The sequence below is a fragment of the Puntigrus tetrazona genome, chromosome 12, assembly GCF_018831695.1.
Source record: "Puntigrus tetrazona isolate hp1 chromosome 12, ASM1883169v1, whole genome shotgun sequence".
In the NCBI taxonomy this organism is placed as follows: Eukaryota; Metazoa; Chordata; class Actinopteri; order Cypriniformes; family Cyprinidae; genus Puntigrus; species Puntigrus tetrazona.
The window spans coordinates 516470-533249 of record NC_056710.1 but is presented as its reverse complement, the minus strand read 5'-3'; the positions used below and the strand labels follow the sequence as shown (position 1 = coordinate 533249).

Below are 16780 nucleotides of genomic sequence, written 5' to 3'. Positions count from 1 at the left end.
CTCTTAAATACATCTCTGTTCTCCATGAGCTACAGAACAAACCTACCGTCTATGAAAACCCATATATATGAAGCTGGATATGTGTGATGCTAATGTTCAAAAGCATCAGTTTTCAAATCTCCCAGCATATTAATAATTGCTTTGAAGTCATAACATGATATTCTTCAAGTAACTGAGTGAAAATTACACTTTATTAATCAAAACTGTAAATTGTCATGAAAAGCAATACAAGGGTGTCAGAGTTTTATTGTTTACTTATTTTGGAAAATACGGTGATATGTACTTGTGGGTACATATTTCGTGTCTCTCTAAAATGTGCACCATAGTACGTTTATGACATGAAACCGGGTAGGTTCAAACACAATAGAGCATTAGCCCTGTTTGCGTCAGTTACTGGACATTTCACTTTGAATGTGCAACAAAACACACAGAAGGAAACATAATATATTTTTGCAGAAATTTCCCTGCAGGGAAATCTTTTTCAGTGAGCCCGGGTTGTTCTATACTTACCTGCTACAGAAAGGATGACCACAACAAAATCAAAGACGTTCCAGCCAATAGTGAAAAAGTAATGTCTGAGTGCAAACATCTTCAGTACGCATTCTCCTGTGAAGATGACGATGAAGAACAAATTGATCTGGTACAGAATATCCTCTTTCTCCACACTCTGGTCATCTGTCTCTATCATCATGGTCACCATATTGAGACAGATAAGCACCATGATAAAGATGTCAAAGAACTGTTTTGTGATGAAGTCAAACACCACACCCTGGATCTCATTCTGTTAGGAGAACAATGTAGTGGATTAGTTTTTTAAAACCTCAAATGATCTAATGCTGGTATTAAATAAAAAAATGTAAAACATTTAAAATTAGTCAATTATGTGTTATTGTTATCATACCGATGGCCTAGGGATAGGTTTCGCAGGTTTTTTGGAACCCAACTTCTTCATGGCATTGTAGTACTTTTTTTGCTCCTCTGTCATGAAAATGTCTTTCCCTCCAAAGTACAGAGGAAACATATATTAATTATTCTTTTTGATAAAGAATGATCCAAATGTACAACACAAATGTCAACAATTTGCAGTTTAGTTAAAAATGATTTGCTTATCTTGGACTTCTGCTGATTGAAGTTGTCAATGATGACACCAATGAAGAGGTTGAGAGTGAAAAAGGATCCAAAAATGATGAAAATAACAAAATACAGGTACATGTAAAGGTTGATCTCATATGATGGCTGCTCTTCAACCTAACATAGAAAATAATCAATAAATGCCACAATAAAAGCAAGTCATACAAAGATGTTTAACTCCAAACAGAAATACGTTCAGTAATTTAAGAACTGACATTGTTTTTAAAAATAAGCTCATATAAACAAATTCTATTAATCTTCACCTCCACTACAGAACAAAAATCAGTGGCATGACTTTGATGTCATGACGTTTGGATATGAGGACCAACAAAGGGACTTAACATATGACATATTTGTACTTTTGGGTAGGAATTACTTAATGGTATTGTTGATTAATCAGACAAAGCTATCAAATAACATTAAAATGCTTACAATATAGTGATCAAGTTGTGCGGACTACTTTAATGGTTCTTGTAAAATTTGTCCCTTTTAACACAAACCAGTTGTATACAATTCTTTAAAATGTTTGTTTTGATCTAAAAACAGCAGCATACAGGTTTAGAAAGACATAAGTGTGAGTAGATAATATTTATCATCTATTCTTTTTACTCTTTAATTGAAAAATATGTTTACTAATCAGACACCACTTTACATACAATCAGTGAGTACAATCAGAAAGTTGTGTTGACTATTTACTTTATTGCGAACTTGCAACGTGTGCATATACTACATTATATCCATTTAACTGCACTGCATGGGTGGAAAGATTATCATTCACATACCTCTCTAGAATCCACTGCAGCATACATGATGTCCATCCAGCCTTTAAATGTGGCCTGTGTGGAAAGTATTTTCTGAATATCAGCATATCATATAAAACCCATTTATTTATTATGGATATGTGCTGCGTTACCTCTGCGTCGTCTGATGCATAAAAAGGAAGGGACATAAAAATGCATTCGCTGACTGTAAATATACATAAACTTATAATATAATATGACATTATTGTACTTGTGTCTGCACTAAATTTAAAATATTTCTTTTTTTTTACTTCGTTTAAATAAATTCTTTACTCTTGTGAGTTCTGAATTTGCTCGATCTGTTTCTTCTTCAAATGATCAAATGGCATCATGTTATGACTGTCAACAGTTGCGATCGTACCATATGCAACAAAATAAACTCTACAAGTCATAATAAACGTACAATTTGCAGTAGAGAGAGGTAGCCGAGTCCCACATTGTCATAGTTGACCTTCACATTGACCCAGCGCGCCTCATTGGTGTGCATCAGAGCCATGCAGTCACTCTTGTTGTTGACCACATCCATGGGGATGCGTTCTTCTGTGGTGGTGTTGATGCAGTGGTAGAACTTTCCAGCAAACAAATTGACTCCCATAATGCTGAAGATGAGCCAGAATATCAGACACACCAGAAGCACATTGAAAATAGAGGGTATGGCACCAACCAATGCATTTACTACCACCTGTACAGGACATAAACACAGTCTGGAATTAGAGACAAAGGGAAAATACTTAACTTTAAAGTTCAAAAGATCATTTAAAAATGTCAAAAACATATCTTTGCGTTAGGTAAAAATATTGTTCTTCTGGTAAATTTATTGAAAATGGTTCTGAAAAATCAAAATCTAGTTTTAAGGATTTTTATTTATAGCTTTGAACCGTTTCAAATACTTACGCTTTTCCGAATCGATTATAGTGTTCAAATACTACATATGAGTTTCTAACTTTGTTTTGTTTTTTTCAATTTAAACTTAATTCTTAAAAAGAATCATTTTTCTAATCATTTGGTATTTATGTAGATATATATTTTTTTAAATAAAAAAGTGTTTCTCATGTCAACACTGCTGCCATTACCTTAAGACCAATCCTTTTATAGACTGCTTTCTATCTTGTGTCAGCTAGTCCAAACAAACAATGCTTCAGATCTTTATTCTGTTTGAAGAATCACTCACACGTGCATAAATGAAGAGTCATTTCTTACCCTCATTCCTTCAAATCTCGACAGGGCTCGAAGGGGTCGAAGAGCCCTGAGTGTTCTGAGAGATTTGATTGCTCCCAGCTCAGAATATCCCAATAAATTAGCTGTTAAACTGACTAGCGACACCTGAATAAAACAGCACATTATCAGTAAACACAGACTTAGGCTTCTGACGTGTATTTGGTTATAAAAGTAAAGCTTTGGAAAAAATCAAAATAGTAAACTCACATCCACAATGAGGAAGTCCAGCCAGCACCATGCATTAGTGAAGTAAGTCTTGAACCCATATGCCACCCACTTTAGTAACATCTCCACTATGAAGATGTATGTAAAGACTTTATCAGCATACTCCAGGATAATTTTGATCACTCTGCGGCGCTCAATATTAATATCCTCAAAAGCCTGGCAGAATAAAAATTGATGCATCAGAAAAACAATAATGGACTTATAATTTCCCTTTTCCTTAAAATGAAACGAAAAAGCAAGACTTAATACATAGCGTATCTACATGCAGTTTACTTAGCATTGGCTCAGTATTGACAGACACACCAGTGCTCCACTACTAAGGAGGATCATAAAGATGATGAAGGTTTCAAAGTAGTCGTGCTCAACGATGGTGAAGCAAGTTCTTCGAAGGTTCCACCACCTTTTCCCCCATCCTTCTGTGATGTCTACATTCAAATATGTAAATCGCTTTACACAACCTAAGTAAAAAGAGAGAAAAATAAATAAAATAACATATTTTTGGCCTTGAAGTGATGCCTTATATTCCTGATGAAGGAAAATGCATACACACCCTCTGTGAAACAGGACTCTGGTTCTTCAGGCTCTGGTTCTTCTTCCTCTTCAGGCTCAGGCTCAGGTTCTGGAGGTCGGTAGTCCACTGTGCTACAAACTGAGGAGTCTTCATTATTAAGAGCGGCCTGTGCAGAATAAAGAAATGAGAGAGAATGAAAAACAAATGTTTACCCTTAAGTAAAGTATTAACATAGAGTATAAATATTTACATATATAAATTCCCATAAATAAAAAAATTATAATGTGAAAAAAAATTTTATGCTAAGGGTTGAAGGATAGAGCCTGATACAGAGAATAAAATGATTTACTTTATGTTTAAATTATTAAATTATGTTTAGAATTTGCTGTCACAATTTTAAAAGTGTTCTTTTATTAAAAAAAGGTTACAACAATGAATTAGAAGTTAACTGAACAGATTACGGCAAAATTATGTTATTTTATTTAACACTAGCATGACACAGGCCACAGCCACAATTTTAAGGGGGAAGTAAAGACATTTAATGTATTTAAAACTCAATTTAAAATGTAACCTTTTATTTTTTCAAGGTTTATTTAGGATAACTAGTTTTCTCACTATAGAATAGATGGTATTTGTACCTCTAATGATTTCTTTCTTTTGGTAATGGTACACAAGAGTACACATCATTCTATATAATGAGGGAGGGGGACAGATTGTTGTTTTACCTTTTCATCCTCCTCATCAGAAGAATCATCAGAGTCCTCGTCCTCTTCAACATCAGACTCACAACGAGCAATAGGTACAGTCAGTGTTGAAGGCAAACAGTTGACCAAGCCATCTGCCATTTTTCCCTCATCCAGGTGGTTTATAGCGCACAGTTCTAGGTCTCCTTCCCCTCCTCCTTCATTATTGTCAGGAGCTTTCTTTACTAGAATCTGGCGCAATATACTGCCGATGAAGGCCTTGAGCCAATTTATACCCCTGGTGATGCGACCGATGGCGATCTGAAGGTTGTTCATCTCACCATCATCATCACCTCCAGACAGGTTATCTCCACTGAAGGAGCTGAGCAGCAGAGCCAGGAACAGGTTCAGTACCTGAGAGGTACAGGTCAGATTGGGGTTGGCAGGTTGAAAATATACAGTAAAAGGAGTTCCTGTATCCTGCAAAGTTCTCTAAAATTTAAGCTACTGTTAAAAAAGAGACCAATTAAATATGTTAATGAAGTTTTTTTCTAAGAAGAAGACCTAAAATGCTAAGGGAACACATTTAAAAAATACTTTTTAATAATAATTTAGAATACCCCTCAATAAAAAATTATTAGTCTAGCTAGTTCTATGTCTGGACTCCAAAAACTGAATTAACAGCAATGAATATTCAATCAATGACATTGAAACACCCGGCACTTTGAATCGCCAATGTGTGACACCCAGTGTTGCCAACTGCTTTAACTGCTAATTTAAAATTAGCTAAAACATCATGTCACAGGGTATCTCTATGTAACATACGCAAAAAGATGCATACTTTTTAAAAAAAGTATGTTTGTACCTGAAGAATCCATTTTGGTACCTTAAAGGTACTTATTAGTACTTAAAGTGCACATAATTTAACCCAATAGGTACAAAAGTGTACCGTCTAAAAAGCTATTTGAAGCTTTATTTTTGAGAGTAAAGGGATTAAGGCAAGTCACTAAATCTAGCAACAAAAATGTTAAATTGGCAACATTGGTGACAGCCATAGAAATGATCTAGAAATGTGGCACATGGCATAAGGGGTTCAATTATAATTTTACTAAGTTATGAGATTACCTTTCGTACACAAATAAAAAATAATTACTTCAACAATTCTCCTCATTCGAGAGTATCACAACGTATGCACTTGCTACTGCTTTATCTTAAGGAGCATACGCATAGTGTCGCTGCTTATGTTAAAATACATGTGCATTGTTTAGATGAAGTGGAAGTAAGAGCACGCGTCATGATACTCTCCACAGTCGAGGTGCACCACTGCAGACTGAATGAGGAGAAGACAGATTTAGACAGAATTTTCATTTTTGGGTGAGCTATCCCTTTAAGTCATATCATTTCAAAGTTTTTGCTCATGTCACAATATGGTGCAATATGTTTTGTAATATAACTTTTTTAGTACTCATTATTACACTTTAGTACTTAAATATATGTTTTACACTGTGGATATGAAATTATCAGGTTCGGGGTATGTAGGAGTATTTAAAGCTCTAGGTCAAAACAAAAATACATTATTACCAATTAATCTTCCTTAGTCAAGTTTCTTGTTGCTATATTAATCGTGATAGTGTAATGATACTATAATAATAGCTCTGTACATCAAAGCAAATATTATTTGGCAGTTATTCACAACCTGGCACAAAACGGGCAGACTGTCTGACAACATATCAGCTTAATGTATGAAACACATGAAACACAGCAGTAAAAGCAGAGCTGTATGTCAAATGAGGACACTGATATTTTGTCTCCTATCTTACGCTCCTCTAGCTTACTTTTTTTCATCCAGCTCACTAAACTTAGAGTGCAAAGGTTTGTACCAATGTCAGTATCAATGCTCTACATGATTTCATTAGTTTAAATAATGTGGTGTATTCTGCTGGTTTTGCTTTAATGTTGTTAAAACGTTCAAAAAACGTTGTAACATTGGACTTAAAAATGCATAACTATGTACACACATTTTTTGTTTTTGACACATTTAACAATGACAACAACAAAAGATTTTGGATTTTCTAATTGCTTTGGATATAAGTTAATAAAAACGTAATTTTACACAAAATTAATTAGCAATCTTTTTGAAGATGAGCATTTTAGTATATATTCATGTAGTATGTAGTAATATATGTTACTATTTTTACTGTATTTTTGATCAAATTCTCCAAACGTCAAACGTTTGAAAGGTAATATATGGCCAGTTGCATTATTATTTGAATTAATATTTTACTGTATTAGCCTATATATTTTACTGTATAAAATATAGGTGAGGAGCTGGCACATGAGTCTTCAGTTTCTGTGTTTCTCAGCTGTCCATGTTTGTTTCTTGTGCGCCAAGACTCACTTGAGCTGCATCTTAGCACATAGCCAAGATCTAAACCACTGTTTGTTGGCTCCAGTCGTATGATGTAAATAGAAAGCAGCACTGAACATGTGGTTCTGTCTTGCAATGCATGCTTGTCCCGAAGACAAGTGCAGGAGAGTGTAACCACATAAAGAGTGTGTGAGATAAAATGTATGTTAGCCATGGGCCATGTTGAGTAATGATGCTTTTGTTAGCTCACTAAGACAAGCCATTTCCTTTTCTCACTATGCATAACCTAAGAGGAAGTGTATTCAGTCAGCAGCTCCAGTATGGTAATTATGTGCACAGCTGCTAGCAGCTCATCTGCATCTCCTTGATCTGTATCAACACGTGAAGTTAGCATGCTAGTTTTCACTTTAAAACTACAATGACAGTTTCCTGTTAGCATACTTTTTACAGAAACACTATAATATACACTAAACTGACTGAAATCAGATGTATCTACTCTTATGGATGCTCTGATAATTTCCTGGTTTTATGAAGTTCATATGTCATAAATATTCAATGGGCTCAGATTAGTTAACTGGTCCAGTGTGTTGTGATTGACCTGCTTAGCGCAGTTCAGAAATGTCCTCAGCGGCATGTGCTCTGGTTGTATTACAAAAAAGATCAATATTGCTTATCAATTTGAGCCCAATTGAGACTCCTAGAATATTACAGGAAGTTTCAAAAAGGTATGTTTCTCTGTTTGCTGTTGTCTTATTCTTTTAGAAGATGCTTTTGTTTGCTTCTAATACATTTTAATCTTGATTAAAGCTTTAATACAGCTGAATACGTGATCGCAGCAAGAAATGTTTGCCAGCAAGTATTGCTCATTTAATGCTTCTTGTATCTGTGTGAAAAATATCTGTCTGTCTATACATTTTAAGTGTATAATTGGAACACAAGTTCATTGATGGAGCTGATGATCTGAATGAGAGAGAGAGAGAGAGAGAGAGAGAGAGAGAGAGAGACCCTGTTGAAAAAACAGAATATGCTGGTTAAGTATGTTTTGAAGCAGGGATGCTAGTTTATGGTCCTTTGCTGTTCTTAAGCAGGTTGGACTAGCATAGGACCAGCACATGACCAGCATACACCAGCTCAAACCAGCATCCCAGATTTAAAAAATACCTCACCAGCATATACTGTTTTTTTTTGTTGCATGTTCCTGGGGGCGCGATTTATGTAAATTTCTGGGTTTGTGATGCCACCAACCCTGTAAAAGATTGTTGTAGTTTCAACTAGCTGTAATTGTAGGTATTAAACTGCCATTATTTTAAAAGACAATGGGTCTGTTTAGTGAATGAGACCCAATATCTCATTTGCATCGTTTGCATTGAACTTTCAGTGTTGCAACTGTGCAGATTACATTACACACTATTAAAATTAAAAAAATGTAAATGCCAACCAACCACCCCTTTAAACGTAACGACCAATTAACACCTGGTTACCCAGAAAAATCAGACGCTAACTGCTGTGCAACCTGAATGTCAACAACAGCCGGCCTGCCATCAGCTGTGCTGAAAATCCTTTGGGTTTGGCTTGGTTGCTATGCTAAAGCTTCAGATCAGTACAGGTTCAGGGTAACAGTTCTAAAGATTAACAGCTTAGCAGTGACAGCAGATGTCTAATAATAATAGTGTTCCCTTTGAGTGTGGAAGAAAATAGTAACATATCAGAGCTGTGCTGCACTAAAAGCTTTAGAAGTTCTTGCACAAGCAATGCACTACAAAAAGGAAAAAAATATTTTCCAGTATTACTGTTAATGCTTTGAGAACAGGGGCGCCGCTAAGGGGGTGGGGTGGCGGGGGGAGTTAGGACGATTGGGCCCAACGATGGAGGGAGCCTCCCGAGTGGGAGATTTGTACCGAGGTTGGGGGAATGTACGCGGTCACAATTTGTATGTCGATGGAAGACATATTCGAGAGTATTTAGATGGTCATAGTGTAAAACAATACAAAAATATCAGTTAATAAAATAATCTGTGCAGTGTGTCAGTGGCATGTTATCAGATGCTAATTCACCAAGCATTTTCTTCCATAATATTTGACTCTTATTGTGCTTCTATAATCTCCGCTTTACCTACCACAAGGTTTCCAATGACCATGACCATCATGAAGACTATCAGGCACATGCTCGCTCCTGCCACCTCCATGCAGTCCCACATGGTCTCAATCCACTCTCCACACAAGATCCGAAAGACAATGAGGAAAGAATGGAAGAAGTCATTCATGTGCCAGCGGGGCAGCTCGCAGTCTTCAGAAATCTTACAAACGCAGTCCTTGTAACTCTTCCCAAAAAGCTGCATGCCCACCACGGCAAAGATGAAGACGATGATGGCCAGGACAAGTGTTAGGTTCCCCAGGGCTCCTACTGAGTTGCCGATGATCTTGATCAGCATGTTAAGGGTGGGCCAGGATTTAGCCAGTTTGAAGACACGTAGCTACTTCCGGCACATCCGTCAGAGAGGGGCACAAACACACACACACACACCGCAAGAGACACAATAGCATACAAAGTTAAACCACATACCAAGGGTATTTCTAAATTCCTATTTTTTCCAGAAACCATAAATCACACAAACAATGAAACAAAAATGTGTTGAGGGGTTGTTCAGACTTACCAAACGAAAGGACCTGAGAACAGACAGTCCTTGTACATTGGCCAGTCCCAGCTCTACCAGGCTGAGTGTGACAATGATACTGTCAAAAATGTTCCAGCCCACCTGGAAGTAGTAGTAGGGGTCCATAGCAATGAGCTTGAACACCATTTCAGCTGTGAAGATTCCTGTAAATACCTTGAAGAATAATTTAATGAGATTGAGAATTACCTAAATGATTGGAAGCCAGTTGAAACCTGTTAATAATGCTTTCCTGTTATGTACAATTACAGTTACTTTTTCCTGATGCCAATGTACTTGACTATAAACTGTATAAAATAGCAAGTTGTTTTGGGAAAAACATATGCTTGTGTTCAGTCATCTGAACTAGCTTAACTAGCTAGCTTCCTATCAGTTACCTTAACTAGCAACACCATAGCCATGCTGGTTAATCGCTTAATAAACAAAAATATCAGCAGTGCATAGATTTTAAATAAGGTAAATCCTCAAGATTATCATTTTACAGTTATTTGATAATAATACACTGAGATTGAGTTTTGCGATTGATACTAACCAGGTTTCCCACTGAGAGGACATGTTCAAAATCCGGACTCATGGGGTAGTGCTCCATGGCCATAAAAAGTGTGTTGAGCACAATGCAGATGGTGATACCTAAATCCACAAATGGGTCCATTACTACAAAATGAACCCATTTCTTAAATATGATCCAGGAAGTGCAGCAGTCCCATTTAAGGAAAATATCAGCAAACTTATACCAGCCAGGGGGACAAGGCCTCTGAGCATCTTCCAACTCTAGGGAGACAAAGAGTTTGAAAACACTATATGAACAGTTTCCATTGCAGTGAATGAACACCAGCAGAGTGACAGCAGCAAGTTTTGCCAGTCTGAAGTCAACCCATGCCTCTGAAATAGTCTAAAGATTAGCACGACTCAAATGAAGTTAACAGGTTTTCTCCACACACAACGTGTTTGACCTTTACTTAGGATAAAACTCTATCTTCAGATGCTCTCATGCTGTTCTGTCAGAACATGGCACAAAAATCTAGGAAATGTAACTTTAAAATAATCTTCAGAGGCATTAAATTTGCCTGTCTAAGCCCAGTGCATTTACATTCCTGCTACTGGGACTTCACAAGAAATAGCTGAGGATTTTCAGCATGCCTTTGATCATGTCATGGTTATAAATGTACTGCATTTCAACTTTATATGCCAAACAGTTTTGGTGTCTAAAAAAAGTCCAGACATCTTCAGAAGCAAAAAGTTTTTGAAAAACTTGACATGCTGCTCAATGACAAAGCTACATAATAAGGTATTTAAATTAATATAATTTAATTTGCAGTTTCTTCAAGCTAGTACCCTCCACAGTTGCAGTGAGCACACTGATAGCACTAGCTGTTCTCTTGGAGAGTTTGGGCTGGTCCAGGTACTGCATGCTGTGTTTGGAGCTCATGGACTTGTGATCTTCTTCAGCTGATAGCTAATAAATGAAACAGTACAGATATTGTCCCAATGGCAAAACATACTAGTACACAACTGACTCAAGTTCATCCACAAAATGGATTTTTTTATTTTTAAATAACTGTATCATATGACATTTATTTTGTACATTTAAGTCTAAATGAAATTGTTACAGTGTAAAAAGTATTATTTTTATCTTGTAAATGCAACTGAACAAAAGTACAAGTATTTGGTTTTAAATTAGCTGAATTAAAGATTACCAACAATATAGTAGTAAAGTACAATTACTCAAATTATTTGCACCTCTGACTCTAAAAACAATGCTAAAATACTCCTGATATCAAAATTATAATACCTCTTTGTTAGATGAGGCTCTGTTGACAATGAGGCGAGGCACTATTCGGCCGTTACAGTCCTTTATAACGTCATCACCGCCAAGACTGTGCAGCGAACCTGTCCTGTTTGACCCTCGACTTTGTGTCGCCTGGCTGGCCAAAGATGCTTTACTGCCTGCCTGTAATTGAAATAAATCACTATATACCACTAGGCTTTAACTAATTTAACTATATTTTAAAGTGAAATAATATGGTAGTCACCTGACCTCTTGCTCTTGGTTCCTGAGTTGCTCAAGTAATCTTTGAAATTCCTCTTCTTTCTCACGAGCTTCAGCCAAGGTGGCTTCGTTCTGCTCATCGTATGCCATCGCAACCACAGCCAAAATCAGGTTGATGAGGTAGAAAGAGCCCAGGAATATGATCACCACAAAGAAGATCATGTAGGTCTTCCCAGCGGCACGGAGGGTCTAAACAAAATGGAAACTGACTTTAATTTATGAAAACTATTCCAACAGATAAACAGACATAAAAACAACTAGTTAACAGACCAACTGAAAGAGATTCTCCCAATAGTCCTGAGTCATGAGTCTGAAGAGTGCGAGAAATGCCCAGCCAAAGTTGTCATAGCTGGTGTAGCCATAGTTCGGGTTTCGTCCAGCCTTCATACATGTGAAACCTTCTGGGCACCTCCTTTTAAAACAACAGACAAAAAATGTCATAAATCTTTGTTGCTTTTGGTGTATTACAATTACATAGCTATTGGAAATAACTGACAGTCATATTAAATTATAAGCATTTTCTTATTACTGAACGTAAACAAACTTACCCAGCATCAGAGCTGTTACCACATAACAAAGCATCTAAACTTCCTTCCAGAAAGTATTGGTTTTCTGCAGAGTATAGCAAGTATAATAATAAAGTTTATAGCAGGCAGTATATTAATCATCTAATAATTTCTTTCCAAAGTGACTTGCAAATTTGATTCACACGGATAAATACATTTGTCTCTAATATAAAAAAAAAATTTTTTTCACCTTTTCGCTATTCTTATTATTATCTTGTGATTACAAATAGTACTTTTTGTCATAATAACTACGTGATGACATAGTTGAGTAAAAATTGGAAATATTTAATAACCTTGACCTGACTTCACCTTCATTGTCTATGTATGCTTTGAAATCGAAAGTATCTGTGATGTTGAGGGTGGTCTCATTGACCATGGTGGAGTTGTCATCAAAGATGGTGCTGTTGAGAATGGGCCAACGGATGCACTTGTGCCGCAGATTTCCCATGAACAGCTGCAGGCCAATGAGGGCAAATACAGCCAGTGCAAAAAGAGTCAAAATCATGACATCTATCATCTTCTTGACAGACTGAATCAAAGCCCCGACAATGGTTTTCAAACCTGAGTGAAAAGTACAAGGTGAAACCTTTTTGAAATTATTTTTTGAAAAATATGAAAAGTGCAAAATAGAGCCATTTAAAACCACTTTTGTAAAGCCTATAGTATTCAAGACATATAAAGATAAGACATATGTAAAAAAAAAAAAAAAATACATCGCAAAGGTATCATAATTAAATTCCATAAATAAATGTTTGCTTACAAAGGCATGCAAGAAAACTAAATCATCACTGAAAACATTTGCTTTTGTGTGGTTTTTCATTTTAAGAATTGTATTATACAATTTGTAACACAATTATTACATACCAGGAATAACTGTGATTGTTTTGAGAGCTCGAAGCACACGAAATGTCCTCAGTGCTGACACATTACCAAGGTCTACAAACTCTGTGATGTACCTGGAAACAATCAAACCACAAATCAATGTGTTAAATGGGCAGAGCAGACCAGCTAACACGCTTAACATGCTTAAAATACAGAAAAACAATAAATCCCATTTAACTGTAATTAAATCATTAATGTACACTTGTAAATTACCAGTATACATTACAAAAGAGGGATCAGTTAAGTCCTTAGCATATGAGAATTTGTATTCCGTGGTATAAAGACAATTCCATTGTACCAGTTATGAATATTCCAATTTTAAAGTCATCTAGAAATTTCTTTGGGTTAGCCGGTCCTGGAAGTGGAAAAATATTGGTTGTAATATATGTTATATTTAGATCCATCGACCACTGTGGCCAAATGACAGCATTTGCTGACAGCCATTGAGAAGGTGTCTGAATGACACTAAGCATGCAGGGTATCACTTGTGTGAACATTGCAAAAAATTAGATCAAAGAACCACTAATCCTTAAAGAAATAGTTCACCCCAAATTTTTTATCTTCTCAAAATGTAGCCACCAAGGTGACCTAAGCTGTAAAAGAGTTTGATCACTGTAAAAATGAGAGTCCAAACAGCTGATATAAGCATCACAATTCTCCACAAGTAATACACATGATTCAAGTCCAACAATCAATGTTTGTGAAAAAACAAATCCATCAAATTGTTTTAAACATTTACTTCTGGCCAAAATCCCAGTCCATAATCCATCATAACACTTCCCTTTTGTCCTCTCACATAAAAATCTATACACATATTTCTTTTTACCGTTTCCACTTCTAAACGTTGCTTAATCCGCAAGTATTTATTTCCAGATTCAGGCGATTCTTTGGTTAGAAAGTGATGTAAGATTTTTCAAAAACTGTTCTTATGAAGAAGCAAGCTCATTCATCACCTGAGAAATATGTTTCTGTGATATTTTTGGTGAGCTAAAAATAACATGCGTGTATATACATTTATATATAACCTACTGCATGAACTGAAATACTCACGCCATGCTGATCACCATGAAATCAAGCCAGTTCCATGGATCACGGAGGAATGTGAAAGGTCCGATGCAGAAGCCTCGAGACAAAACTTTGATTGTTGCTTCAAAGGTATATATACCAGTAAATACATACCTACAATAGCAAATAAACAAATCAATATATGCATAGAAATGAACAGCTGAAGACGAAATTTAGCTCTGTAGCTAACTCTGGGGCAATTTTCCGACTGTCCATGGTCCCTCTCAAACAATGAATTGAATTAAATGAAATAAATAAAACCACATTTATTATGAATAAATTATCACAATTATACTGCAGAGCCACAATTACACTGTGCTGGTGTTAACATTGAACATACAGTATAAATCATTTTTTGCATATATGGGATATGTTTAAAATACAAATTAAAAAATAAAATAAACACAGAAATGTGTCATTATTTCCTATATTTATCTTTTAGCAGCAGCTATATAAAATGTGTACATATAAAAAAAAATGATTCTAATAATTAAATGGACGCCACCCTATTGAGACAATAAAGCCCTCCCCACACCTACCCTTAGCATACATGATGCTTTATTTAAACTTTTGGGATATTTCCTTAAATTTTTATTGAAAATAAATGCCTTGCCAATGTGATACGAGATTTAAAAAGTGAGAAAAAAGGCGGACTTGAGTTGACTGCATCAAAAAACCCCAACTGCACGTGCTGCGCTATTTGCGCTACTTTTTCATTACTCTCTAACCTTCCATCTCTCCAAATTTATTAGAGACTTCTACTAGTACTCAAAAGATTCAACAAAGTCACTTCTGTGTGTGTTCACACAAGGCAGCTCTTACTCGACAGTTTTACTCCAGGCTGGAGGGTTACTCATTGTCATGAACACGCAGTTGGACAGGATGGTGATCATGATGAGCATACTAAAATATTTGAAGTACAGTCAAGGAAAATTTTGCAAATAATGAGACACATTACTGCATCAATCATGATAATTATTACAAAAATGTAATTCAAATGATGAGAATGAAAAGGATATGAATGTATAAGAATTTTGATGGCTCCTCTTCTGACGAGGCTAAAAGGACTGACACAAAATAGCGCTGGTTCAGCAGTGAACCTGTAGATTGTGTTTCCCTTACTTATGACAATAAAAGTCTGCAAATGAAAAAGAGGTTAACACAAAGGTTTAAGAACACTTACGGACAACAGATGAACAGAGGTTTAGTTTAAAATATGATATTTATTGAATTGAGACAGACCTTCTGTGTTTTATAGAAGGGGTCTATGTCCTCCAGAGGAGTGTTGAGGAGATCCACTGGTGGGTCACCATAGATCATTGGCAGGCATTTTCCTGCCTCTAAATCACTGCTTGGGGCCCGTGGTTCCTCCTCAACCCCCTCTACATCCTCCCTGGTGCTCCTCTCCTGGATGAGCCTGTCGATTTCCACCAGCGACTCTGGGGTGAATCGGTGGAAGACATAGTTGCCTGTGGGAGGGAGCAGGCTTGCCATATTGGCATTGCGAAGAGATACCACCTCAATGGGGAATCTCTACACCAAGCTCCTGAAAGAGAGGAAAAAGATCTTAGGACTACGGCAAATGTTACTATGGAATAGTAATGTAATACAGTGCAGTCTTAGGGAAAAGTACATAAAAACTTTCTCCATTGGATAACTTGCTTGCATTTTTATGTTGCGAACATATCGCATGAGATGGAACGAATTAGAGCTGCTGAGTCAAGCATCTTTAAGATGTTAAGTCACTTTTATATGTAGGCAGTGGCTATTTGCACTAAGTGTTAATAGCGATAGAAGCTATTTACACTAATAAAAATAACATATTTTCCTAGTGATAGATGCTATTTACACTATGTGCAAATAGCAATGGATTCTATTTATACTAAATCAAAAAAGCATGATTTAGTGATGCTATTTAATAACGTATTAAGTGTAAATTATAATTTTAACTCAGATTATTAAATGGACACCATGCCACCCTCCCTACTACTACCCTAGCTATTCACGGTCTTTGTAATAGTGCCATATACAGTTTTGGTAGTTAAATTTTTTGTTTTACGAAAGCTTTAAGTGCAGTTAATTATTTGTCAAGCCATAAATGCAAAAGATGTAAGTTGTAAAATTGTCAAATTTAATGCATTTTTATTTTCCTTATTCCGCTCAATTTAGTTCAATGTTGTTTCAGCAGTTTAATAAGAGGAGTTTCACACACACATATATATTTCTTGACCACTGATTCCTAAAATGTATATATTTAAATTATATCTTTCTGTCTTTAATCAGAATGGACGCAAGACATTTTACAATTTAGACATGATTAACCATTTAAAGCCTAACACACGATATAATAGTCAAAAAAGCCTAAAAAAAGGTAGGTATGATGTAGAGCAGTTTTTTTTTGTCCTGTTCCTCGAGAACCACTGCTCTGCACATTTTTGCATGTCTCTCTTGTCTGACACAGTCATTTGAGTTAATAGAGCTCTTTCCTAATGAGCTGATGATCTGATTCAGGTGTGTAAATTAGAGAGACATGCAAAATGTGCAGAGCTGTGGGTCCCGAGGAATACCAATGATGTTTTGAAAACCAATGATGTAGAGCAGTGATCCTCA

At 36.1% G+C, this 16780-nt stretch overlaps 1 protein-coding gene across 3 annotated transcripts in view; it reads right to left on the bottom strand.

Moving 5' to 3' along the window:
* scn4aa (sodium channel, voltage-gated, type IV, alpha, a) overlaps positions 1-16780 on the bottom strand; it is a 28796-nt gene that overhangs the window by 4525 nt on the left and 7491 nt on the right. For 2 of the 3 annotated variants that reach the window (XM_043253615.1, XM_043253617.1), the window contains 24 exons: positions 15413-15716; positions 15190-15308; positions 14993-15082; positions 14156-14284; positions 13088-13179; positions 12533-12784; positions 12206-12269; positions 11928-12069; positions 11646-11846; positions 11400-11558; positions 10943-11063; positions 10140-10378; positions 9590-9763; positions 9053-9409; positions 4611-4982; positions 3925-4051; positions 3678-3832; positions 3357-3530; positions 3132-3254; positions 2335-2613; positions 1914-1967; positions 1111-1248; positions 902-1006; positions 511-781 (listed from right to left, as the gene is read on the bottom strand). In XM_043253615.1, the coding sequence (XP_043109550.1) occupies positions 511-781; positions 902-1006; positions 1111-1248; positions 1914-1967; positions 2335-2613; positions 3132-3254; positions 3357-3530; positions 3678-3832; positions 3925-4051; positions 4611-4982; positions 9053-9409; positions 9590-9763; positions 10140-10378; positions 10943-11063; positions 11400-11558; positions 11646-11846; positions 11928-12069; positions 12206-12269; positions 12533-12784; positions 13088-13179; positions 14156-14284; positions 14993-15082; positions 15190-15308; positions 15413-15664 (4189 nt within the window). In that variant the 5' untranslated portion in view covers positions 15665-15716. Of the gene's footprint in view, positions 1-510; positions 782-901; positions 1007-1110; positions 1249-1913; positions 1968-2334; positions 2614-3131; positions 3255-3356; positions 3531-3677; positions 3833-3924; positions 4052-4610; positions 4983-9052; positions 9410-9589; positions 9764-10139; positions 10379-10942; positions 11064-11399; positions 11559-11645; positions 11847-11927; positions 12070-12205; positions 12270-12516; positions 12785-13087; positions 13180-14155; positions 14285-14992; positions 15083-15189; positions 15309-15412; positions 15717-16780 lie in introns of those variants that run through there. The other variant, XM_043253618.1, reaches the window with a different exon arrangement.